The following is a 26,765-nucleotide window of genomic DNA, read 5'->3' as shown; positions in this document are numbered from 1 at the left end:
GTTGGAACTCCTTCAATTCTCACAATACCTGGCTCCAATTCAGCGTCCAAAAGCAAACTGTAGTAACTATCTCTAATGCCACAGTAACTTTAGAGAGAGGCAGCATGCTCTCTCTACCATGCTGTCTCGACCCTTACAAAAAGGGTCGATTCCAGTGCCAAATTATATAAGGGCGCAGTTTTATGAACAGAACAGAAATTGAATACACCGTGGTAGCTGCTTGGGAAAATGAACAGTATATAATCTAATATCTTTAATTTTATGTACATGGATATAATGTATGTCAACTTTGTACATGAGATACATACAGTATTTAAACATTTTACTCAACAGATAAGAATTTACAATAGCAATATAACTGGCTAGAGGGCTGTCCACTTAATTATATACTTAGATTAGATCTGTACTTTAACAGGAAAAGAATTTAATAGTTTACAATCATAGAAACACTGACATTTAAAACAAGACTTTATAAAATAATTTATATATATCCTAGCATCTATAGAGAGGAATGATTTGCATTTGTGGATGTGTGCAATGAATGGCATATTTTAAACTTTCATGTAATAAAATAATTTAGAAGCAGTTCATGCAGTGGTCAAAACAAGGGATGGCGGTTCCTTCCAGATGCCTTGTCGCTTTGACAGCAGCGGGCAGCAGACGCACACTAGGTACCACTGAGGCTCACTAGACACCAAGTCTTCTCCACAGTTACTCATATAAACCCCAACATACACAAGTTGATATCCTTCCCTCCATGGTCTGACGACCGGTCACCACTTCTCTCAGCCGTGGGATTAGTCAGTCTATCCTTAAAGTGATTCCATGTCTCTCCTGCAGGTCTATGGAATAGCATCTCTCCAGACGAGGTAACTAACAGAACTTCCTGGTTTTCACGACTTTGCTCTGGTACTTCACCGAGTGCCCCCCATGCCCTATGACATACACATCCAGCAGGTAAGACTTTCCCGGCAGAAGCCCTTTAATTGTTTCCGTGGTCACTGCTTTCTGTAGGTTCTGACTGTGGAAATATTTACAGAGGACTTTTTCCGATTTCTTCCTTGTATCCGGTCCTAGGCATTGGTTTTGCTCTCTTCTCTTCTGGTCATCATTGTAGCTGTCGTCCACTTCCTTTTTGTAGATGCAGAACTTGTTCCTGTCCTGAGTGCCCAGCCACGCCACAGTGGCCGAAGAGCAGGTGCGGAGCTTGTCGAAGCCTTTGATTCTTGTGTCTTCAGGAAGAGAGGGAAAGGGCTGCTTGCTGGGCCTTGTGGTAGCCAGTATTTTCAGCATCGACGCTCCTTTCTTGTGTCCTTTCAGGCGGATGAGATACTTCGCTTTGGGCTTTCCTCGAAGCTGAAACTGCCGAACACCTTCCACATTCTGAGACAGAAGAAGTTTCCCGTCCCTCCTCACTTGGATTTGAACAGCATCCAGACAGGAGTGAATAAAGAAAGTGACTTTTTGGTGAGAAGAGACTGGCGCAAACCGTAAAAACTTCGCTCCCTTCCGTTTGACGAACACATCCGTAACTTTCCCGTCCTTTAGCTCGACCGTCTTCTGTTTCGCTTCCTCCTTGGTCCTGGCAAAGGTGCCCACGTACGCCGTACTCATGTTGCTGTTGCTGTTGGCCACGAAGACATCGAAGTAGTACTGGGTGTCGGGTTTCAGATCTGAGACGGTGAAGATGTTCTTGTTTCCGATGCAGATTTTCTGAATGTCGACCTTGGGCCTCGAGTAGACGTGCCGCCCCAGTTTTGGAGAAGGCTTTGCTAGGAAGCTGCGTTCTTTACCCGAATTCTCTGAAGGAAACCCAAAATGGGCAAAGTCAAAGGGGCTGAAGTCCAGACCGGGTTTTGGAGCCATCATGAAAGCGTCATCTGCGCTCAGTTTGGCTTCTACTGCACAGAGGCTTTTGAAATTGTGCTCTTTGTTGATGACCACACAGTACTGAATGGGTTGTTTCAGCAAGGAGGCCGTGGGGCTCGGTTTCCAGGCCAGAGTGACCGTGGTGCGTCCCAGGGAGGTAACATCTACCCTTGGGTCGTAAGGTAATTCGGGGTAGGGCTGATCAGAATCTGGAGTTGTGGTGGCATAGACTTTGAAATGCGTGTCTTTCTCTGTTGAAAGAAGCTCCAACTGATATAAACCAGATGGAGAACTAGAAGATATAAAATACTCCACATCGTTGCCTTTGTAGGAGAATAATTCTGTGCCTTCCTCATTAATGATCTGCTGCCTCTGCTGCTCCAGAGGCTCTGGGTCACCTAGAAGACACGAGAAAAACACAAGCTACATGTCAGGGTATGTACTGTGGCTTGCCGACCTTAAATCCTATTTTCGAAACTATCTTCTTTATTCTCCGTTATAAAAATAATAATGTGGGGCGCCTGGGTGGCTTGGTCAGTTAAGCATCCAACTCTTGAGTTCCGCTCAGGTCATGATCTCTGGGTTGTGGGACTGAGCCCCAAGTCAGGCTCCAGGCTCAGCGCAGAGTCTGCTTGGGATTCTCTCTTCCTCTCCCTCTGCCCCTCTCCCCACTTGTGCTCTCTCTCTAAAATAAATAAATAAATAAAAATTTAAAAAATTATAATGTTCCCAGTAGATAACTGGGAAATAGAGAAAGAGAACAAGATAAAAAATCATCCATTAATATTTTGATTCATTTCCATTCAGTCGTTTACATATTTTTATGCAACTGGTATTCTTTTTCATCTTTCTCTATAACTTAGTAACATTTATTCTCATACATATATGTTCCCAGACAAACCTCCATCTTGAATCCTGTCTTTCTCACTTAATATTATTATTATATAATAAAATAAAAATTTTTAAAAAACAATGTTTTCATAAATATATAAATAATACTGTTGGTCAATTTTTGACAATTTAAGATAATGCCTATATATATATAAAATATATATATAAAATGTATATATTTAAATTTAGGCTTCAGGATAGACTCCAGTTATTGGAAGTTTCAGGTCAGAGACTGTAAACCTTTTAGAGATTAATCCCTACTGTCAGTCTGCTTATCAAAATGATTCAATCTGATTGCATTTTGATGACCAGCCATTTCACTACTTTTACTCTTGTTACTAGGACAGGACAGTCTCTCATTAAAATATAGAATATAAAGCACCAGTAAGAGTAACTAATTTTCAGTGTAGAGAACACATGCCTAGGAATAATAGAAGGAAAGAATTGAAACCAAACTATTTTTTTCTGTCTTTTTATTGTTAATATCAGATATCATATAGATGCCAGATACGTTTACAGGACTTAGTGAAAGATTGAGTAGCCAGTGTGGGAATGTATCTTGTTCAGCTTATTGCTGCAAGTTGAGTGAGGGATATAGAATTTCATATTCCCAAACCATGAGATGAACAATCTCATGCAGTTATTTATTCTCTGTCTCCCCTGATGACATACTTCCCATCTTTTCCTAGTTACAACTCTCTGTCATCTTATCCCTACAAGTAGCGCATCTTGCTAGCATCCTTTGCGTGGCACCAGTCACCAAGCCTTCACCTTTAAGCTATGATCCCTTCACCCCTTAAAGGGAGCAGGTCACCCCAGGGCCTCATATGGACTCTTCTCATTTCCCTGTATCTTGGTATTTGCTTTGCACCATCTGCATCTTCTTTAAATGCCTAACATAGCCCTCTTACTGACTTTCTTGTCATCCTGGTCTTTCAACAGTGCTCAGTGCCTTTTTACTCCTCTTTCTGGTGCCACCCTTTACTCCCCAGAGATCTTGGCTGCATACCGCAATCACCTAGGGGGAGATTTTAAGAGTCCCAGTGTCCAGATCACACTCCAGGACAACTGAATAAGAACCTCTAAGGGTGGGATCCAGGCATCGGTAGTTTATAAAGCCCCCAGTGTTAATTCCAGTGTTTGGGTGGGATTGCAAACCACAGCTGGAGAGGGTAGTCCAAACCTTTCCATTTTCCTCACTCCTTCAGGCTCCGCGTCTGTCTCCCTTAACTGTTTATTTTACCAAGATCACCATCATTCGGTGCCATCCCCCATTTCTCTCATCCCCATTGCAAAGTCTCCAGCGTCTTCACCTGTGCATCCATGCTGGTTTTTCTTACAGACCAAAGGCAGTCTATGTCATAGGTCTTTTAGCTATCCATTGAGCAGTCTGGGGCCAGACTTAGCATGCTGCTTACCGGAGCCTTCCCCGCTTGCCTCCTCTGGCAGCTCTTGGAGACTCAGCTTCCACTCTAAAGGTGCATCACAGGGAGTCACTGTGACTGATAATGGAGTATTGTCTTCTTCAACCACGAAGAAATACCTGTGGGGAAGTGGACCAATTCAGACTGAGATCATTCTTGCTAGGACTTATAATCAAGAGTCACTAGAAAAATCACTGGTTTTGTTTTTATTCATTTAACAGACCTACTCTGACCCTTTATGGGAAATATCACCTTCCTACCCATGAAGCTCTCCTTCACACTTCTTCATTTGTCTTCACAGCACTTATCACTACCTGACATATTATCTATTTCTTTGTTTACCTTTTTATTTTTCCATCTCCTCTCACTAGAATGCAAGCTATAAGAGGGCAGGGCATTCAGTTCATTGATGAAGACTTAGAGACTAAAATAATTCCTAATAAATATTTGTTGGATGAATTGATGAGTATTTTAGACTTCAGCTTTTTGGGGAAAAGTCCTTAATTGTTTGCAGAGTCTAAAACTTCCTCAGTGATGGGGCCCCTGCCTACCTCACTGGCCTCTCCTCTTCTGTGCTTGAATCACATGGGACTCCCCTAGTTTCCCAGAATCTACCCCATATTGGCACCTCTGGGATGTTGTTTCATATGCCTGAAATGCTCCCCTTTGCCCTTACTCATATTTAAGTGTCACTTCTGAATTCAGGGCTGCATTTTCTGACTCCTAATTCTGGGTCTGGTTCTCGTATACTCTCAGAGCGTCCTGTACTTTTCACCTGGGGCACGTATTAAAATTTGTGACGATATATTTGTATTATTTGATTGTCATTTTCTCTACAAAGGCCCACTTAGAGTTCCTGTGCCTTGTCATTGTATTCCAGCACTTAGCACTGATTTCTGCATGTAGTAGGTACTTGATAAATATTTTTGAATGATCAATTACTAAATTAATGAATAGAACCCAAGAATCCTAACACCAACCCTATTGTTCCAGCTCCAGGAGACTTACACCTCAAGTCTGTTTCTATCTAAAGATACAGAATCTGAATGGCACTATCAGCACTTTCCCCCCTCACCATTCAAATAAGAATTAAAAGAAGGAGGGTAGGGGTCAGGCAGTGGGAAGACAAAGACTCTATAAAAGTAAAAACAACTTGTTCATAAAATAATAAAGTTAGATGTCATCTAGACAAAATAACTATACTATTTACTGGGTAGGAAGTTTATGTATCATAAGCATCTTTCAAGACAAGTGTCAGATGGCTTAATTTTCAATTCAGTCTACTTTCGGGACAGTAGAATTTTGCTCCTTTGGCCAGGGCGCATGGGATATATTAACAATACACACACAACTGAACCCATCTATATTACAAAGAAATAGGTACAACAAAATATTTTGTTTGGTATCATGGAAGTAAAAAAGTGTTCAAAACTTCTAGGGTTAGATTTTTATGTGGGTAGCAGAGCTAACTGCTGAAGCCGAAATCAATGTGTCAGTTCATCTACTACCTTCTGTTCTCGTTTCAAACAAGGAAGTAGCTTATTTCCTAAAGTAACTGTGTCTTACTAACTTAAATACAGGCCATAGGCAACCAATGACAAAACAATTCTTGCATTCCACAAGGTATTCATTATACATATAAAACAGCAGGGAGTCCCTCTAACTCAACATTTTCATATGGAGGCATTTACGATTAGGGATAAAAGATAATCTGAATAAACTTTAACAATTTGACAAACATTTGTTGGCTACCATACACAGAGCATTTGTGGAAGAGAACAGCAATCACAGATAATAGGGCATGATCTATGTGCTCCAGATATTTACTGGCTGGTGAGGCAGACAGAAATGTAATGAATAACTAAGAAAACATGGCCCCAAATTATAATGCCAAAGCTGAGGGATAAACACTCCATGAACCATTTAGCCTTTGGAATTTATGTGTAAACATAAGAATAATTAATGAAAAAAGCTATCCGCTGCTGCTACATTTTATCTGAAATTTCATCGTTAGTTGTAATATCAACAATGTCTGTGAGTGCCTCCCACTGTGTCTTTCACTCCTAGAAATGATGTTTCTATTGTTGTTGTAACTCTCAACTCAGTGTGAGGTAACATTTCATCCCAATGTAGATATCAAAGCCCCTGATCATTATTTGTGGGGGGAAAAAAGCCAAGAAAGGATAAACAAATGTATATCATTTTTCAAGGTCAAAATATTTAGAATCATTATGTGAGCCTAATTTGTTGATGGAGTAAAGATAAAGGAACTGTGATAGTTTTTACTACAGTTTGGCTTAATATTCTCAGAACCTAATCATATTGTTCAAAGAAATATTATCTTTTTTTTTTTTTTTTTAAATTTAAGTAGGCTCCACACCCAGCATGGAGTCCAGTACAGGGCTTGAGCTCACGACCCTGAGATCAAGTCCTGAGCTGATATCAAGAGTCGGATGCTTGACCAACTGAGCCACACAGGCACCCCAGAAATATTATCCTTATAATACAATGTAAACCCTTGAGGAATCATATGTATTCATTTAATTTCATTTTTTTTAGCTATTTAAGCCCTGTTTTATTGAGATACAGTTGAAATATATTAATTTCAAATGTACAAAATAATGATTTATGTATACACTGTGAAATGATCATCACAGTGAGTCTACTTCCCCCTTGTAACCATATAAAATTACATAATACGCAATATAATATTGACTGTAGTCACCATGCTGTACATTACATCCCCTCATTTTCTTTGGATAGATACCCAGAGGTGGAATTGCTGGATCATATGATAGTTCTATTTATAGATTTTTGAGGGACCTATTACTGTTTTCCATAATGGCTGTACCAATTTATATTTCCACCAACAGTGCCCGAGGGTTCCTGTTTCTCCACATTCTTGTCAATATTTATTATCTCTTGTCTTTTTGATAATAGTCATTCCGACGGGTGTGAGGTGGCATCTCATTATGGTTTTGATTGCATTTCCCTGATGATGAGTGATGTTGAGCATTTTTTCATGTACCTATTGGCCATCTGGATGTCTTTTTTGGAAAAAGGTCTATTCATATCCTCTGCCCATTTTTAAATCAGGTTAGTTGTGTTTTTATTTTTAAGTTGTATGCATTCTTTATATATTTTGGATTTTAACCCCTTATTACATATGTGATTTGCAAATATCTTCTCCCATTCAGTAGGTTGTCTTTTTATTTTGTTAATGATTTCCTTCATTATGCAGAAGCTTTTTCGTTTGATGTGTTTGTTTATTTTTGCTTTCATTGTCCTTGTTTATTTTTGCTTCTGTTGTCCTTGCCTTTGGAGCCAGATCCAAAACCAACCAACCAACCAACCAACCCAAACAAACAGAGAAAAAAAAGAACCCAAAACATTGCTAAGACCAATGTTAAGGAGCTTACTGCCTATGTTTAGATTAGTGGTCCAGTTTCATTCTTGGGCATGTGGCTATCCAGTTTTCCCAACAACATTTTTTTAAACAAACTGTCCTTTTCCCATTGTATATTCTTGGCTCCTTTGTGATGAATTAATTGACCAGGTATTCATGGTTTATTTCTGGGCTGTCTATTCTGCTCCATGGATCTATGTATCTGTTTTTATGCCAATACCGTACTGTTTTGATTACTATACCTTTGTAGTACAGTTCAAAATCAGGAAAAATAACACCTCCAGTTTTGTCCTTTTTTCTCAAGATTGCTTTGGTTTTCAGGGTCTTTGTGGTTCCATACAGATTTTAGAATTATTTGTTCTAGTTCTGTGAAAAATGCCATTGGAGTTTTGATAGGGATTTCACTGAATCTATAGATTGCTTTGGGTAGTATAGACATTTTGACAATATTAATTCTTCCAATTCATGAACACAGAATATCTTTCCATTTATTTGTGTCTTCTTTAATTTCTTTCATCAGTGTCAGTTTTCAGTATACAGGTCTTTTTCGTCCTTGGTTAAATTTATTCCTAGGTATTCTATTATTTTTGATGCAATTGTAAACAGGATTGTTTTTATTAATTTCTCTTTCTGGTAGTTCGTTATCAGTGTATTAAAAAAAACAACAGATTTTTGTATATTGATTTTTGTATCCTGCAACTTTAATAAATTTGTTTATTGGTTACAACATTTTTTGGTGGAATCTTAGGGGTTTTCTATATATAAAATCATGTTGCCTGCAAACAGTGATAGTTTTACTTCTTCCTTTCCAATCTGAACACCTCTTATATCATTTTCTTCCTAATTGCTTAGGCTAGGACTCCCAATACCATGTTACATATCAGTAGCAAGTGTGGGCATCCTTGTCTTGTCCTTGATCTTAGAGGGTAAGCTTTCTTCTTTTCACCATTGAGTGTGATATTAGCTGTAGGCTTGTCATATATGGCCTTTACCAAGTGGAGGTACATCCCCTCTATACCTGCTTTGTGGAAAATTTTTATCATAAATGGATGTTGAATTTACCAAATGCTTTTCCTGCATCTGTTGAGGTGATTATATGATTTTTATCCTTCATTTGGTTAATGTGGTATCACACTTACTGATTTGTGGATCTTGAATCATCCTTGCATCCCTGGAATAAATCTCACTTAATGGTGGTGTATGATCTTTTTAATGTATTATTTGAATTTGGTCTGCTAATATTTTGTTGAGGGGTTTTGCATCTATGTTCATTAGGGATACTGGTCTGTAATTTTCTTTCTTTCTTTCTCTCTTTCTTTTTTTTTTTTTTTTGTGTGTGTGTGGTGTCCTTATATCTGGTTTCAGTATCAGGGTAGTGTTGGCCTCATAAAATGAGTTTGGAAGTGTTCCATCCTCTGCAATTTTTTGAAATATTTAGAGGAGGATAGGTATTAGATCTTCTTTGAATGTTTAGTAGAATTCATCAGTGAAGCCATCTCATCCTGGACTTTTGTTTGTTGGGACTAGCAATCTTCTTGCTAATAATTGGTCTATTCTGATTTTCTACTCCTCATGATTTAGTCTTAAAGATTATATGTTTCTGGGGATTTGTCCATGTTTTTCCTAGTTTGTCCAATTTATTGGGATATAATTCTTCATATTAGTCTCATAGTAGGTCCTTTGTATCTTTTTGGTATCAACTGTAACTTACTTTCTTTCATTTCTGATTTTATTTGAGTCCTCTCTTTTTTTATTAGTGAGTGGAGCTAAAAGTTTATCAATTTTGTTTATCTTTTCAAAGAACAAGCTCTTAGTTTCATTGGAATCTTTTCTATTGTCTCTTTAGTCTCTATTTTATTTATTTCCACTCATGTTTATTATTCTCTTCCTTCTTTTAACTTTGGGATTCATTCATTACATTTTTCTAGTTCCTTTAGGTATAAAATCATTTATTTGAGATTTTTTTATTTCTTGAGGTAGTCCTGTATCACTAAGAACTTCCCTCTTAGACCTGCTTTTGCTGCGTCCCATAAATTTTGGTGTGTGACTTTTCCACTTTCATTTGTCTCAAGGTATTTTTTAATTTTTTCATTGACCTACTGGTTGTTCAGTAGCATGTTTTTAAATCTCCACATATTTGTGATTTTTCCAGTTTTCTGTTTATGATTGATTTCTGGTTTCATACAATTATGGTCTAAAAAGATGTTAGATGTAATTTCAATCTTCTTAAATTTATTGAGACTTTTTTTGTGGCCCAACATACAATCTATCCTGGAGAATGTTCTGTGTGCACTTGAGAGGAATGTATATTCTGATGCTTATGGATGGAATCTTCTGTATATATCTAGTAAATGGTCTAATGTGTCATTTAAGGCCAGTGTTTCCATATTGATATTGATATTCTGTCTGGATGAGCCATCCATTGATGAATATGGGGTACTAAGTCCCCCTACTATAATTGTATTGCTCTCAACTTCTCCCTTTAGGTCTGTTAATATTTGTTTATATGTTTAGGTGCTCCTATCTCTATTGGGTATATAAATATTTACAAATGTTTAAAAAATTAAAAAAATATATTTACAAATGTTTCATCTTCTCGCTGGATTGACCCCTGTATCATTATGTAATGCCCATCTTTGTCTTTTATTATAGTCTTTTGTTTTAAAGTCTATTTTTTTCTGATATAAGCATAACTTCCCCAACTGTTTTTTGGTTTCTATTTGCATGGAACATCTTTTCCCATCCCTTTACTTTCAGTCTCTGTGTGTCCTTACATCTAAACTGAGTCTCTTGTAGGGACCATATAGAATTAAATCCATTCAGCCACACCATGTCTTTTGATCAGAGAATTTAGTCCATTTATGTTTAAAGTAATTATAGGTAGGTGTATACTGCCCTTTTTTTGTTGTTGTTGTTGTTCATTGTTTTCTGGCTTTTTTGTAGTTCTCTTCTGTTCTTTCTCTTTCTCTTGTTTTCTTCCCTTGTGGTTTGATGGCTTTCTTTAGTGTTATGTTTAGATTCCATTTTCATTATCTTTTTTGTATATGCCATAGGTTTTTGCTTTGTGGTCACCATGAGACTTACAAATATAAGCCTATGTATATATAACCAGTCTATTTTAAGTTGGTAAAAAGTATGAACACATTCTGAAACTCTACATTTTTACTTCCCAGTCCCACATTTTATGCTTCTGATGTCACATTTTACATCATTTTGTGTATATACCCTAACTAATTGTTGTAGTTTTAGTTATATTTTTTACTACTTTTGTCTTTTAATCTTCATGCTAGCCTTAGAAGTGATTAGTTCACTACCTTTAATATATGTTTACCTTTACCAGGGAAATTTTTACTTTCATATGGTTTCTTGGTACTAGTCAGTGCCCTTTCTTTTCATCTTAAAGACATCTCTTTAACATTTCTGGTAAGGCTGGTTTAGTGGTGGTGAACTCCTTTAGTTTTTGCTTATCTGGAAAACTCTTTATCTCTCTTCAATTCTGAAAATCTTGCTGGGTGAGTAGTCGTGGTTGGAAGTTTTTTGCTTGAAGCACTTTGAATATATCATGTCACTCTCTTCTGGCCTGCAAAGTTCCTGCTGAAAAATCTGCTGATCATCTTGTGGAGGTTCCCTTATTTGTAACAAGTTTTCCTCTTGGTTTTAAGATTTTCTCTTTATCTTTGAATTTTGACATTTTAATGTGATATACCTTAGTGTGGATCTCTTTAGGTTCATCTTATTTTGAACTCTAGGTTTCCTGGACATGGATATATGTTTTATTATGTGTTAGGGTAGTTTTCAACCATTATATTTTCAAATAAGTTTTCTGTTCCTTTCTCTCTTTTCTCTTTCTGGGACCTATAATATGCAAATGTTGTTCCACCTAATGTTGTCCTATAGGTTTCTTAAACAATCTTCATTTTTTTCAGATTACTTTTTCTTTTTCCTGCTCTGTTTGGGTGAGTTGCACTGCCCTGTCTTCCGGGTTACTGATCCTTTCTTGTGCTTTATCTAGTCTGTTGTTGAACCCCCATAGTGTATATTTCAGTTCAGTTACTGTATTTTTAAGATCTATGACTTCTGTCTGGTACTACTTTCTTATATTATCTATCTCTTTGTTAAAACTCCCTCTGTGTTCACCCATTCATCTCCCAAGATTGCTGAGCATCCTTATGACCACTACTTTGAACTCTTTATCAGGTAAATTACTTATCTCTGTTTCATTAAGGTTTTTTTTTTTCTTTCTTTCTTTTTCTTTTTCTTTTTTTTTCCTCCCTGGGGTTTCATCTTATTCTTCATTTGGAACATATTCCTCTATTTTGTTTGTTTGTTTGTTTGTTTGTTTTTCATTTTGTTCAAGTCTCTGTGTTGGTTTCTATGCATTAGGTGAAAGAACTATCTCTCCCTGTCTTGAAGGATTGATCACAGGATGACTGGGGTGTCTCAGTCTTAGTCTCTGCAGTATCCTGGTGGTGGTAGCCTGCCAAGAACTGTCTCCCTGATTATTTTAATCCCACGGGGCTCAGAAATGTAACCATCCTGGTCACCAGAGCCAGGAATTCAAGGGGCATCCCCTGTGTGGCCCGTGCACATATGCTGGCTTTGGTTGGGTTGTAGTAGAGTGCCAGGCTGGGGCAAGCCCACCTGTCAGGTTTAACAGTGTGGTAAACAGATTTACCAGTTAGCGGTGCTAACAAGGTAGAGGGAGAAGGCAAAAATGATACTTGCCAATACCTCTATGCCTCAAAAGAGTTCCAAGAGACCCCTGCCCTTCCAGCAGACACTTTTAGATTATCCAGTGAATCTCCTTTGTATGTAGTCTAGGCATTTTTCAACTTATTATGTTTGCACTGGGTCCTGGGGTGAGTAAATCTGTGCATATGCCCTTTAAGAGTGGACTCTTAGGGAGCGCCTGGGTGGCTCAGTTTGTTGAGTGTCCTACTCATGGTTTTGGCTCAGGTCATGATCTCAGGGTTGTGAGACTGAGCCCCACGTTGGGCTCCACGCTCAGTGGGGAGTCTGCTTGAGATGCTTTCCCTCTGCCCCTCCCCCTGCTCTATAAAATAAATAAATAAATAAACCTTTAAAAAAAAAAAAGAGTGGGGGCTTAGTTTCTCATAGCCTTTTGGGTCTCCTAGATATAAGCCAGATGTTTTGGGTTTTGTCTTTCTGGTGCAGGTCCCACAGGCTGGGGTGTCTGATGTGGGGCTCAAACCCCTTGTTCCTCAGGGATGTGCTCTGTATTTGTCAGAGTCTTTCTGTTTGTGAATTGCCACACTAGCGGTAGGGTTTCTCGCAAGATCATGCCTGCCTCTCCTGCCCATCTCTCTGTGTGGGCTTTTTATCCTTTGTGTGGAGGAACTGTTCAGCTAGCTGTCAGATCTTCTTCAGAGAGAATTGTTCTATATGTAGCTGTAGTTTTGTTGTGTGACTAGGAGGAGGTGAGCTCAGGGTCTTCTTATGCCCCTGTTTTGAACCCTGTTCTTGATTAATTTCACCTTAATCCTACAGAACCCTTCTTAGAAATTTCCTGCTATCCCAAAGATAAGAAAATAATCATTCTAAAATGTAAGAACTGCAAAAACTGCTCTCTCCATCCCAAAAGAGATCACAATCAGCAAGGATCAAATAGCCTCTACTTAATGATTAAAAGTTGTGTTGTCATTTTCTTTTCTTAGAGAAAATAGGCAATATTATTCAGAGGTTGATTGTAAATTACCTAATCTAAGTTTAATGGTTACTTTGCTTTTAATGAACTTATTGATAAAGAAGGTACTGTAGAGAGAATACCTTTTGGGTGTGTCTCTAAAGAGATAACTGCTAATTTCAGCTCCATCTGGAATTACTGATGAATCATGAAAAAATGCTTTGTCCCGGATCTGCATCTGAAAAAGTTCCTCATCTCGAGTGGGTAACTTCTGAGTCCTTGAGCTGAGTGGTAATAGCAGCCATAGCAGACACCAGTGGAGAGGCACCATCCTGGGGCAACAGAAATGATTGCTTACATTAGTTCTGCAGGTAGATGCTTGGGCAAGTTGCAAACTTTCTAAAGGGTTAAGAATATTTTAGTTTTGATAGGAAGTTAGAGTTGTAGTATGTATTTTGGATACATGATCTTGAAGACAACTTTCCTGTTTTGTTTTGTTTTTTCCCCAAAGTATTTCATGGAATTGATAACAAATTCACTAGAATTTCAGATATGAAAAAGATTTTGAAATGAAAGGACTCTTGGTGCATTAACTTCTCTGGATATTCAGAGAGAAAATCCCCACTTCAATATGGTAGAAGCCAACATGGTTCTTGTAGAAATGGGTATACAAATGTCTCAACGGTTGAACCATACCATAAAGAGACACACAGACTCACTGAGAGTCCGTTACCATTGCACAATTACTTTTATTCTTCCTTGAAATTTGACTAAGGATTATACATGTATAGTATTATTCTTGTTTCCAAGATCAGATTTTCATAAACCAGAGGTTTTTAGAGATGATAAAGTTAATTTTGTTATAGGTTAAGCAATTTGTCCAAAATCAGAAGATAAATTATTTGCTGATCTCTAATTATTATTCATTACTAGACTCTTCAACACAACATTTAAATGTAAATCTTTGCCATATTAGAAGTGGGCTTGGATTCCCTCTCTCAGATCAAGTGAGACCATTGGAAAGTTGTATAGTTAGGTCATTTGTCTTAACCTCCAGCAGAGTTATATATTTACTACTCCAGCAGAGTATTTTCATTGAGTTACATTTTAGCATTCAAACTGACTTTCATCAAAGATCCTATAGGTAATTATGGATCACTCTCTACTGCACGCTGCTTGTGGGGATATTGTCAAGGACACCATCTTCTACATGTCTCAGTGTCCCTAACAGGAAGCCTCATGTAGGCAAGTTCTTTTGATGTCAAGTACTGGTAAAAGGCTTTCCTTCCTCTGAAGACTTGGTGCCTTTCTTCCTCACAAAAAGAATTCTGTAAGAAGTTGTTTTCCCTTATCTTTTAGACAACTTACATCAGGGATTTCAAGCATTAGGGAAACATAGTGTGTTTACACTTAAGTGCTTTAAATAGTGAGAAAGTAGAATGAAAATATTTGCAATAATTTGAAATGAAGTGAAAGCCAGTTTTATTTCTAAAGTGTCATTACTACAGCTATGAGATCACCTCTACTTAAACCATCATTTAACTTTAATTTTATCTTCCTTGGAGTGCTATAAAAAATAGATTCATACAACTAAAAATATTTTTTGAAGGAAATAAGCTTTTCTTTTTTTTTATGAGAATGTGAGAAGTAATTTTCTCACAGTGAGCTTACCCAAAAAATAAATTTAGCTTCTTTTTTCAAAAACAGTTTTTTTTTTGTCATGTGTTTTGCAGTTTTCCATATAAGATATCTATAGTAATTGAGAGTTACTATGTGCAAAACAAGATGTTAAATTCACTAGCTGCATTATTGCCTTTAGTCCTCACAATAACCTGGTGAAGTAGGTACTCTTCTCATGTAAGAGTAAATCTCCACTTACGTAAGTGGAGAAAGGATATAAATCCAGGTGGATCTGACTGCAGAGCCCTAACGTTTGTCCTCTGTAATATCTCTCAAGAAAGCCATCATAAGTTCTTACAAGGGGCTCTTATTTCTCATCCTTATTTCTCAATTGTATTGTAATTGACTGAAAACTTGACTGAGAGCTAAGAAATCTGACTTTTTAGTTGCAGCACTAACTAGATGTGTAATCTAAGGCACCACAGTTAACCACTCCGGATGGACCTCAATTTTCTGAAGGGTTAAGGTGATGATCTCTAAACTTTGAAAACAAATGATGATTCTGAGACTGAATCCTCAACTCCTCCTCCCAACTAGCTAGCAATTTAGGAATAAGACCAGGCCTTCTTAAGTTTCATTAAGTAATCTGAACCTCAGATGTCCATATAATTGTCAGGATGGAATCGAAGGGAAGTTGGGGATGGAAAGCGGGAGCTCATATTAGTTACTAATAGCAGATGAAGCTTATAACTATAAAAGATGGCTAGATGGATCAAAATCAAAACTCAATGAACCCATTTGAAACAAACATGGACATGGCTGACCAAACGGAATGGGACCTCTACTCACAAACCTTAATCCCTCCCCTCTGATGCCCTCCTCCTGTAGCTAACAGAAGTGAACAATTTGATATGCTAGAATTTGCTTGGCTGCCCCTGTTAAGAAATTATTATTTCAGCATAATGGAAAATATCCAGTTTACTTTGTAGCGGCGTCCCTGAAACTTTGCCTCCTGAGAGCAGAAGAAGCCAGACAATAAAATTGGTCTCTTTAGAAATGGTTAGAATTTGGCTTTCCATACTTATTAGGAACTTAGAGCAAACATGTGATGGCAGTACTTGAGTATGAGATACTCAGGTGTATTTGCCCTAGAACCACTCTCAGGCAGCTTTACCTCATTAGGCGCTATGTTTGCCCAGAAACTTGTCAGTTGCACAGTACCACAGTATGACCGAGCAGGACAGGCTGCCCAATGTCCCAGGATATTTGGGATATTTAGGTCAGCTCCAGAGTTAGGGAGGTAGCTAGTTATGATTGGTGGGAATCTTCCCAGCTTCCTTAGCCATCCATGGGAAGAATTTTCTCCTTATCAAATCAGCGAGTGATAAGAAATGAATTTTGAGTTAAAAACAACAATATTAGTAAGTTTTGTTTTGTACATGCTGCACTCTTCTAAATGCTTTATATATATATATAATCTCATGTAATGCTAGCAACAACTCTATGATGTAGGTACTATTATTTTCTCATTTCAAAAATGATCAAACTGAGGCTTGGACAGGTAAGATCACATAGTGAATACAATACGATGTAAGAAATACAAACTACTTTTCACGAGTAAGTTAAAAAATACGGAAAATAGGATTATTGTATACTCGCCACATCAGCTACTTTTTCATTTATAAATAAATAAATGAATAGCAGTGAACAGCTTCAGATGATAGGATTCTACAAAGTAAGTGTAGAGAGATAATTCTCCATGGGTCTCTGTGCTTGTTTTTGCACGTCTTGGGAGCAGAGGAGTTCACTGCCTTTGCTCCAGATTATCTTCTCAAGGATGTCTGTGCAACGAAAAGCCTTGGAAGATAAAGTTTCCTGAGCCAAGAGCAGACATGATCACTATACCATGGAAGATCTGGGCTCCCCAAGTTCAGGGTTCCTCTCATAAAAAAACAAAACAAAACAAAACTATTTGGGGTTGGTGCTATCTGGCCCTCTTTTCATCTGTGGGAATTGGGGGTCAGGGAGCCAGTGGATTGTGCTAGGGATGACTCTGAGTTGCTCTGAGTACTGCTTTTGTCTCTGACCCAGGAGGCTCATGCCATCTAGCATCAATGATACTGTGTTTGACAGGCTGACTTGTTAGCTTACAAGCAGAGTAAAATCTCAAACTCTTCACAGTTCTTGACACTCTGTCTTACTTGCTAAATTATTTTACTGGCTTATCTACTTTACTGGCTCAGGCAGAAGTTTTTATTTAGATTACCACCAACAGGGAGTAGACTCAACTCTATTTTTTGCTTTCTTTATAAAAAAAAATCATTATTTCTCCAGCTAAAATTCTATCAGGTCAGCTTTTTGTTTCTGAAACAATGTTAACCATTTTAATTGCCATATATTATGGGCAAAACAGACAGTTTTTGGAAAAGTGTTTAAAATTAGTATGATCTTTTTTTTCTTTTCTTCTTTTTTTTTCCTTTGTATCTCTATAAGAAGATGGATGTTAGCTAAGCCTATTGTGGTAATCATTTCATAATATATATAAATCAAACTATCATGTGTGCACCTTAAATTTACACAGTGATACATGACAACTATTGTTCAAAGAAACTGGAAAAAATTAGTATGATCCCAAAGCACAAGTCTTTATATTCTATAGGATTATCTCTTTCAAAATGTTATTTAATAACATTCATCTACTGTTGGGGAAAAGCATACTCAGTTATTAGGAAAAGTTAATCATTTGATCAATTTGATCAGGTTACAGGCAGAATTATTTTAAACGAAATGTATTTAAAAGAAGCATCAAAGATAGCTAATCAAAAAACTATTATTCAGACAGAGTGTATATATTTTTACAACTTCTATTCACTGATTCAGGTTTCAAGTGTCACTTAGATATTGTTTAAAGGATTGTTTTAAGATTCTATAGATTTTTTTCCTCTACCAATAAAATACCCTCTCTGACACTCAGCTTAAGAATTAGTCATTTTAAATAAACAACTAAAAATACATTCCTCTTAAGAATAAGACTTGGGTAAGCTAGTCTATAAGAACTGACTTTTCTTCTAAGATTACAAAAGTGCCCTCTAATGGCATAACTTTTCCTTCTCATTTATTTTTGTTACTTCTAGGTATCCAGAGCTTATCTAGATTTAAAGTTTAAGTTAAATAACATTTCTCAGAATTTCTCTTTCAGCATTATTTCTTTTGCCATGGGCGTCTGGTAGTAATCTCGGCAACTTATCTGTATAGCAATAAACCGCACTATCTTTATATAATCAAGGATCTAGTTCCAACAGAAGTAGGAAGTTGCTAGGATGATTCCAAATATTTTTATTTTTCTAGGCAGACCAATCAACTTGGTCCCATAATTATTCACAGCCCAGAAAAACTAGCTGGTGTTATCCTATTACTGAGAAGATTGACTTTGTTTCAATTAAAAAGAGGGTTCTAGAGGGGAGGGCGTGGGGGGATGGGTTAGCCCGGTGATGGGTATTAAGGAGGGCATGTATTGCATGGAGCACTGGGTGTTATACGCAAACAATGAATCATGGAACACTACATCAAGAACTAACGATGTAATGTATGGTGACTAATAACATAATAAAAGAAAAAAAAGTAAAAAAATGTTCTAATGAATCAAGTAATATAGATGCTAATCTAAAACTCTGATGTTGTTGATGTTGTCAGAGGCATATTCATATTTGGCACACACTTTCAGATCCTGCCAAGACTGAAGTGAGAAAAGAAAAATGATCTAATGATTTGATATACCTCGACCTTTAGTCTAGATTATGAGTAATCTAGGTTATTGGATAGTTTTATTCTTTGGAAAGCCCATGTGCCCTAGATTAAAAGGAGAGATTGTTTTTGAAATATAATTGCCCAAAGATTAACCGTGAGTTCTCTACTTACAAAGTCAGAGAGAGGTGTGGGCACTATAAAGTAGATAACTTTAAATATAATTAATTTATATGGTGCACACACACACACACAGACACTTAAGGTTAAACTATTTGGAAACATTATATGAGCCCAGTGTTAGAGTAAAGGTAAATGAGCAGTCGTTCTAAAAGAAGGACCTTTTACGGATAAGAAATTATTTTTATATTTGCTGCCCCCTCTCTGGCAAGTGGGTAAAAGCTACAGATCAGGAAGGAGTGGACAGTGGTTTTCTTTGGGCTGTTTTAGGAATGAGGACTAAGGTTGCTTTTCCCACTCCTCTCCTCCATCTTCTCTGCAGGGCTCTCTGCTCCCCCAGCCCACAGAGGGATGGGGGAACAGTAGAGAGCACAGGAAATGAACTCAAGACCGGTTTTGAAGGAAACGCCAATGAAGAGATATGAAGCATTTATGTTGTTTCCTAAGGGGTAGGGATTAGAGCATATGATGGATAACTGAAAACCTGCAACTCATTCTAAGACTTTATTTTCAGCATTCATTTAAACATTTTGTTCTATCGAGGCTTTAGTGCAGTGAAAATAAATAGTCAAACTGACCTGGCATATCCTTTTACCACAAACCTATGGGAATGTTTGAGAACAGTAAAATAGTCTAATGGTAAGCAGGAAAAAAAAACATTAAAGGAAACTCAAATAATTTGCCAATGTATCAACTAAACACCCAGGATGACCTCTCTCACCACAAAAACATCGTATGCGTAAAAGCAATAAAACTTGCCCCCGGGGGTGTCTGCAGCAACTTCACTACTGTCATTTGGCAAGATTTGTCTTTCATTACCTAAGACTGGCCAATTAACCATCTTGGTTAATCCACTGGGTCACTTAGTGAACATAAAAATTTATTATTTGAAATTGTGTAAGCAATGATTGTAAGTAAATAAATCGCGTTATTTTTTCACTCCTTTTAAAAAATATATTAGTTGTACTTGACCACAGTCTTAATTGGTAATCTCGTTTTAAGAGTAGGGAAAGGCTTCAAGCCACTAAAAAGCTTCCCTTTATATTTATAGACCACTGCTTAGCTATATTATCTCACTCATGTAAGGAATTTGCAAGTGTGGTCAATAAAAAGTTGTTTCAGGTTTTCAGGGACTGTCCAAGCTCTCTGAGTAGAAGGTGTCCTGCACATATTAAAGACACCGCGGCCTTGCTCAGTGCCTTAGGCTCCTCAGAAGAGCAGCCAAGAGCTCAGCCCCCCTGCGAGTGGTATGCTCAAAGCTAATGCCTCCGTCCCGGCACCACCAACCACGGAGGGCCGGCACGTCCCTTGCAAAAACATGTGACATACTGGCAAAAAATGTCTTCGAGCTCTTACAGATATTAAACGTTGCAAAGCTCAGTAAGATCAGATTCATCTGTATAAACAGGCCACGCCAGGCGACCGATTAAAGAAAAAAAGTCCCCATAATGTCATTAAGATTCACTTAAAAAACAAGTCAGTGCCCCCAATCACATGTATGCCACAAACATGAAATAAATTTACAATCGCCAGAAAGAAGGATGGGCATTCTGAATTTACTTGCGGCAAATGCATCTGGAGTAAATGAAATCTAATGTTTAGTTACAGGGAGTGGGAAGTGCATGATCATAATTGAGTGAGGATGACTTCAAGAAGTGGTCGGCTGCAGAGATTTCTGTTCTTTTCCTTTCCTTTTTAAGTGCAAATATTTAGTCTCTCGACTTCTATTTTTAAACTCAAGGGCATTTGTTTTTGTTTGAATCATCCACGCCACATCTGATAATAAATCTGAAGCATTTAATGTAGCTTTAAGGAAAAAAATGTAGCATTCACTGGGGGCCCGGCCCCCGTGTCTGGCACAGCCTGCCCTGTGAGCGAGGGGGTCTGTCTGTGCTCTTTAAGAGCACGAGGCCCAGCATGGACACACAGCTGCCCTCCAGGCTGACACTTAGCAGTGAAAAAAAGCTGAATTCCCAGGAATTGTCCTGTTCTGTTGTCTTTTGCAAACAATGAAAATTGCAAACATGAAAAATATTAAAAACAATAACTGAAATTAGTCGGTCATTCTTTTCCATACAGAAATATCCTCTGCTGTGGTTGAAAACTGGGGGGAGATAGGGCATCTTGTGGTTTTGGGTGTTTCTCTATCTGCCAAGGGGAGATGAAGCCAGGGGGAGGAAAGGGCTCCCTCTAAGGAGCCCTCTCTGGCACGTGTTAGGTGAGCCCTTCCTCGGCCATGACTGCAGGGCCCAGCTGCAATGTGCTCACCCCAACAGAGCAGAGCCAGAGTTAGGCACACGATCCACTGGCTAAAGCTCTCTAAATGCAGTCTGTCATTACATAGTGGAATGATTATTAAGAGTTTTAGGAGTTCATTATGGCAATAATCTATGGATTAGGGACCCTCACGTGCATTTCAACGACAATGATTCCAACCTCCTCTACCACTTCTCTAAATGATTGCCAACTTTCATTCTGGAAGGAAATTAAATTAGTATGAAAAAGCAACGTAAAATTAAAACATGCCAAAGATCTGAATAAAGTTTCCATTCTCTCATCTCCTCCCCTCTGATCCTCATGACGTGTAGTTCACAGCAGGGCCGAGGCTAGGGCATTCTAATTTTAAAAGATGGTCATGCCTACAGAATAAACTTGAAAGGGGATCAGATTTTAGAGTAAGTGATCCTGTATTCTCACCATCACTAATGCCAATAAAAAGAATAATGAACAAGAGAAATGGCCAAAATAAGTGTACTATAGATAAGAGTAGTCTTTGATCCAGGAAGCCAGACCCATTTTACTCAACGAAGGAGTAGATCTCCTAAAAGGCATCTCATTGGTGATTAGAAGATATGATAAATTCAAAAGCAACAGAGAAGATAATACAAAGTAAAACTGGAACAAAAGGCAGAATATCTTCCTCCTATCAAACTTTGCTCTGCATGTGCAAGTGAGATAGCTGGAATAATTTCCACTATCTTAGGAGAAGCTAATGATTCCTGGAATAATGAAAGATCCTAAGGGAGGAATAATATGCTTGGTTGCTTTTCTTACTGTAGTTTGGCAACTAAGCCTTATTTCCTGTTGATCTGCAACAAAATGAAAATGACTTCCCGTGCAATGTTCCCCAAAGCAGTTAACAAACTGCACACCCCATCCTCGGCTGAAATTTAACTAAGATGTAACATGACAACATGCGAGGAGCATCTAGCAATAGCACCTATCAGCCCAGAAGATAAGACATGAATTGTCATGGGCAACAAATACCGAGTCCCTGCTGTGGGTAATACACTACAAGCACAAAGTCGTTTCATATAGATTCAGACTGTTCTGCTGCTTACAATTGAATTAAGTGGACACTAATTCCAGATAAAAGTACGCTGCAATGTAAGATACCAACAGGAAACCAACAGGAAACAGGTGACTTATATAATAAGTGCTTAACAGAGGTGGAGTGAAGACAGAGCAAGACTCAGAGAGAGAGAGAGCAGGATAAGGGGAGAAGAGCTGGATGTGGGGAAGGGAGATAGATGGAGGTGGGAGCTCAGGGGCTGAAGCACAGAGACAGAACTGTATCAGTAAGAGTTAATAAACAAATGTTAATTGAGCACTTCCTTTGTTCAGGACACTGAACAATGTGCCAGTCATGTAAGACGTCCTCTCTTCTTGAGGTATTTATGGTCTAGAAAGAAGTGAGGAAGAAAATACTTTTAGACATAGGTAAAGCGAGATCAGTAGGGAACTAATTGTGAAGATTCATAAAAGCAAAATATCCCTTTCTAAAGGCTGGGAAAACTTAGAAAGCTAAAAGGAGATTATCTAATGGTTTACCATCTATGTTTCTTAGCAACAGCTGAGATTCCTGGGAAGAATTCTGAAGAGGGCCCTACAGTTCCGCATCATGTCCTAAGACCACAGGGAAAGATGATGGAGACAGGAACAAGTATTTCCTCAAGACAGGCTACTTTTTCCAAGAGTACTATTTGCAAAACTTCTCTTTTCCACACAGAATTTCCCTCTCCTGCACCCCCAAGGTTAGGAAGCATGGTTCAGTGGGAAAATCACAGATTGAGTCAGGACACTTCCACTGCAGGCATGAGAACTATCCACACTGGTGGCTTATTGGCCCAGATGTTCTCCTCAGTGCCCTGCAGTTGTGAACCCCTGAGAGTCTAGGTTAGCGCATCATACCTCTTAGGGAAGCTGGCAACGTGAGGCAGTAACTAAGTTTCACAAAGATGCAAACTATGACTTGGGCTCCTCTCTATTTAATTCTAAGACAACAAAAGAACAGGCTAAAGACTGAAGTGAAGAAAAACCAACCTACTTTTATGGAAATCTGTCCATCCATTTCATGTACTGAATAGTTACTGCTGTACGTTAGCCCTGGGAGAGGGCTTACCACAACTGTGGTAACAGCTCTTAGAAGAATATTAATGTGAATTTCTATTAGTGAGTAAACCCACTTCCAATTCCTTTGGAAATAATCATTAGGACAGTAGAGGTGAGTTGTTGTAGACTCACTGGAGGTTAAGACGATAGCATGTCAATTTTGAATTTGATATTTTACAGTTATTTTAACCAGGAAGGGAACTTTTCAGTAAGATACTCCATAGACTTCTTAGGACACCAAAACTAAATAAGATTGAAAGAGCTAAAAATCAAGAGAACAAGAATTTTCCAAGCGCTGACTCCACATCTCAAACCGAAGTAGGTAACATGAGGACTCAAAAGACATATCCTAGGAATTTATAACTTACTTATAAAAACAAAACTTACATATCCAAGCAGCAGAATCCAATAATGTCAGTATATTCGCTCATTCACTATTTTTTTACTCAACATATCTGTCATGAGTCCTTGCTACATGCCAGACACTCTTCTAGGGACACTGATAATCTCATGAAGCCATGTTCTAGTGGGGGTGACAGCGCATACACAGAAACATAAATAACCAAACACTAGTGGCTGGCATTCACTGCTCCATAGAGAATTAAAATAGGCCTGTGTGAGAGAAAGCGATGGCTGCTTTAGGTGGAATATTTAGAGAAGGTTTCTTGGAAGAAATGACATTTCCTCTGAGATCTGAACCAGAGGAAGCCAGTGAAATAAATGTCAGAGGAAAGAGCATTCTGGGCAGAGAGACAGCTGTGGTGCAAAGGCCCGAAGTTGGCACTAGACGTGAGTACGGATGAAGGAAATGAGTACGGTTGAAGGAAATGAATACGGATGAAGGAAAGAATATCAGTGTGGAACAAAGTGGGCAGAAGGGAGAGCGGAAGGCAAAGGGCAGATCACATACAGTTCTACAAACTATATTAAGGAGTTTGGATTCTATTCTGAGTATGAGGGAAAGCCTTTAAGAAGCTCAGGATCAGGACGCCTGGGTGGCTCAGTTGATTAAGCGTCTGCCTTCAGCTCAGGTCATGATCCCAGGGTCCTGGAATCGAGTCCCGCATCGCGCTCCTTGCTCAGCAGGGAGCCTGCTTCTCCCTCTGCCTGGCGATCCCCCTGCTTGTGTGCGCTCTCTCTCTGACAAATAAATAAATAAAATCTTTAAAAAAAAGAGCTCAGGATCATGATCTGATCCATGTTTTTTAGGAATAGTTCTATTTTGTAGAAACACGATGTTAGGGAAGGGATAACTGTAAAAGCAAAAACCAACCTCATCTTTATAAAAGCAACAAGATCAGAAGAAGGCCACGGCAGACATGGTGATGGTTTAAACGTGGTGGGGGAGACGGAGAGTAATGGAGAGATGGGCTCTGTCTTACAGTCACCGTCACCAGAATGGGCAGGTGAGTTGGAGGCAGGAAGTGAGGAAAAGAGAAGAATCAAAGATAACACCTTGATTATAGGAACGTAGGTGCAATAAAATAACAAAACGTTGGAAGAAATCAGAGAAATGAAATTAATCATGCAGAATTTCCAGATGGCATCAAATAATTCATGAATTGCTGATCATCTTAGATACAGTTTTTAAAAGCTAATTCTTATACTGGATAAGGTATTAGAAAAGACAAAAACAGAAGACACTCTCTTGTTGTTAATAAGAAACGTAAGGGAGCACCGGCCAAGGTGGGAAGTAGCAAGATGTGTGGGTTGAAAAACCAAAAATATTGATTTCAATTGTCAGGGTGGGAAAAGGGGAGCTGCTGGATGCAGGGAAGTTGGATGAGACATACTGGGGAAGGGCAACAAGTATATATGTGCAAACACACACACACACACACACACACACACCAGTAGCTGCTTCTTTGAATTTAGATTTCCAATGGAGGGTGCATATCATCCAAGGCTAACTAATTTATTAAAAGTTCTGGTAAGAGGTTGTTTATGGTCAGTGAGGAGGAAGCTAAGAGAAACAGATATGGAAGTTAAGAAAAAAAATTGACCAAAAAACACTGCAATTTGGCATATAACCAAACCTCTTCACAGGCTATGTCTAGATGGACAGGCTAAATAAAACTTAGGAATCTTCCTAAGAGCCCACATCTGCCAATGCCATCTAACTGATTCTATTGGACACTTTTCCGCAGAACGCTGCCGTCCACGGAGGATGAATTGTAAACACAGGGGGCTGATAGGAGAATGAGGGGAACTGCGCAGGCAGGTGGTGGGGTCATTAGGACAGACACCAAACTTTGAAGTGTAATAACTCTAAAGGAGAAAAGCCAGCAATCTTTTTCAGACATTCTGTAATACACATAGTAAGGGTTTACTAAATACCAATTGACTGGTGGACCAAACTGAGTAATCACTACATCTTCTGAATGGAGATCATTACTAGTTTTGTGTGCTGGTGACAGCAAGGATAAAACAAAATACTGTAGGCGGAACAAAGATTCTAAAAATAATCAATCTCTTCACTCATCCATCAGCAACAACCGTACATTTTTATATATTTTCCATCTATCTCAGGTAATACATACTACCTTCTCAAAGGAACTTCAAAATTTAAAAAGCTTTTTTCGTTCTACTTACCATACGAACAAAACGAGGTACTTTAATTATTCAGGCTCAATGATATTCCTGTTCTGATGACAAACCTGGTTTCAAAAATTGCTTTGGTAATTCTGCCAGCTGTGTCTGCTGAACACATGGGCTGGATCTTCCATAATAAAGTTTTGATCAAAGAAATCTTTATAACCCAGCTTCTAGTGATGTAATAAAAAGCGATACTCATCAACAAGGCAGTGACAACAGGAAATTTTTTTCAAAGAGCCAGCATGATGGAATTGCAGAATTCATTGGCTAATGCAACAAATGTTTATTGGGCACTTACTCGGTGCCAAGCACCGCCTGAGATACTGGGAATATGACCGTGCACAAGATGTGTGATGTCCTTGCGCTTGCAAAGCTTGCACGTCGGTAGGTAAGGGAGAGGATGAGCAAGCAAACATCTACATGTAACCATTCCAGAGAGCAGCAGCATGGGGAGGAAAGTGAAACTGGCGAAGAGGTTGGAGGGGAGCCAGGCGAGGAAGGTTGGGGGTAGGGAGCCCTTCTAGGCTGAGTGGTCATGGAAGGCCTCTCTGGGGATGTGACATTTCAGCGGAGACTTGACTGGAGAGGAGTAAATCATGGAGACTGAGGGGAAGGACCTATCTTGTCTGCTGCAAGTTATATCCAGGAATCTGCCCCACCTGTGCCTTAACCATAAGCCTCAGCCACTAAAGGGGACACAGTCACAACCCACCAGAGACCAGAAGACAGTCCTGACTCACGGAGGCAGCTGCAATCACATCTGGTGAGGAAGGACTGGCCAGTGTTAAATCCAGGAATGCTAGGATGGGCGGTGACACCAGATGTTTTAAGGTCTGTTATCAGATGAAAGAGGGATTACAAGCACTCTGGCTGGCCCAGCTAGTCCCAGCGGCTGGCATGGGACTATAAGGAAGGAGTTTGGGACTAGGTAAAATAAAGACTTAGCTGACAAAGCCATTAAACTGAACAGAGCAGTTTAAAAAGTAGGAGATGTTCTGAC

General features: G+C 38.6%; 1 protein-coding gene across 1 annotated transcript in view; it reads right to left on the bottom strand.

Moving 5' to 3' along the window:
* Window positions 1-217: 217 nt before the first annotated feature.
* The window catches only part of NDNF (neuron derived neurotrophic factor), a 40,465-nt gene continuing 13,917 nt past the window's right edge, over window positions 218-26,765 (bottom strand). Inside the window, exons 2-4 of the mRNA XM_006747072.3 lie at window positions 13,378-13,566; window positions 4,179-4,303; window positions 218-2,267 (exon numbers count right to left, since the gene is read on the bottom strand). Coding sequence (XP_006747135.1) covers window positions 874-2,267; window positions 4,179-4,303; window positions 13,378-13,565 — 1,707 coding nt within the window. The 5' untranslated portion in view covers window position 13,566 and the 3' untranslated portion in view covers window positions 218-873. The remainder of the gene's footprint in view (window positions 2,268-4,178; window positions 4,304-13,377; window positions 13,567-26,765) is intronic.

The sequence above is a fragment of the Leptonychotes weddellii genome, chromosome 2 (assembly GCF_054177405.1).
Source record: "Leptonychotes weddellii isolate Sample4059 chromosome 2, ASM5417740v2, whole genome shotgun sequence".
Taxonomy (NCBI): Eukaryota; Metazoa; Chordata; class Mammalia; order Carnivora; family Phocidae; genus Leptonychotes; species Leptonychotes weddellii.
The sequence above is the reverse complement of the archived record's forward strand: the minus strand, read 5'-3'. Positions and strand labels throughout refer to the sequence as shown.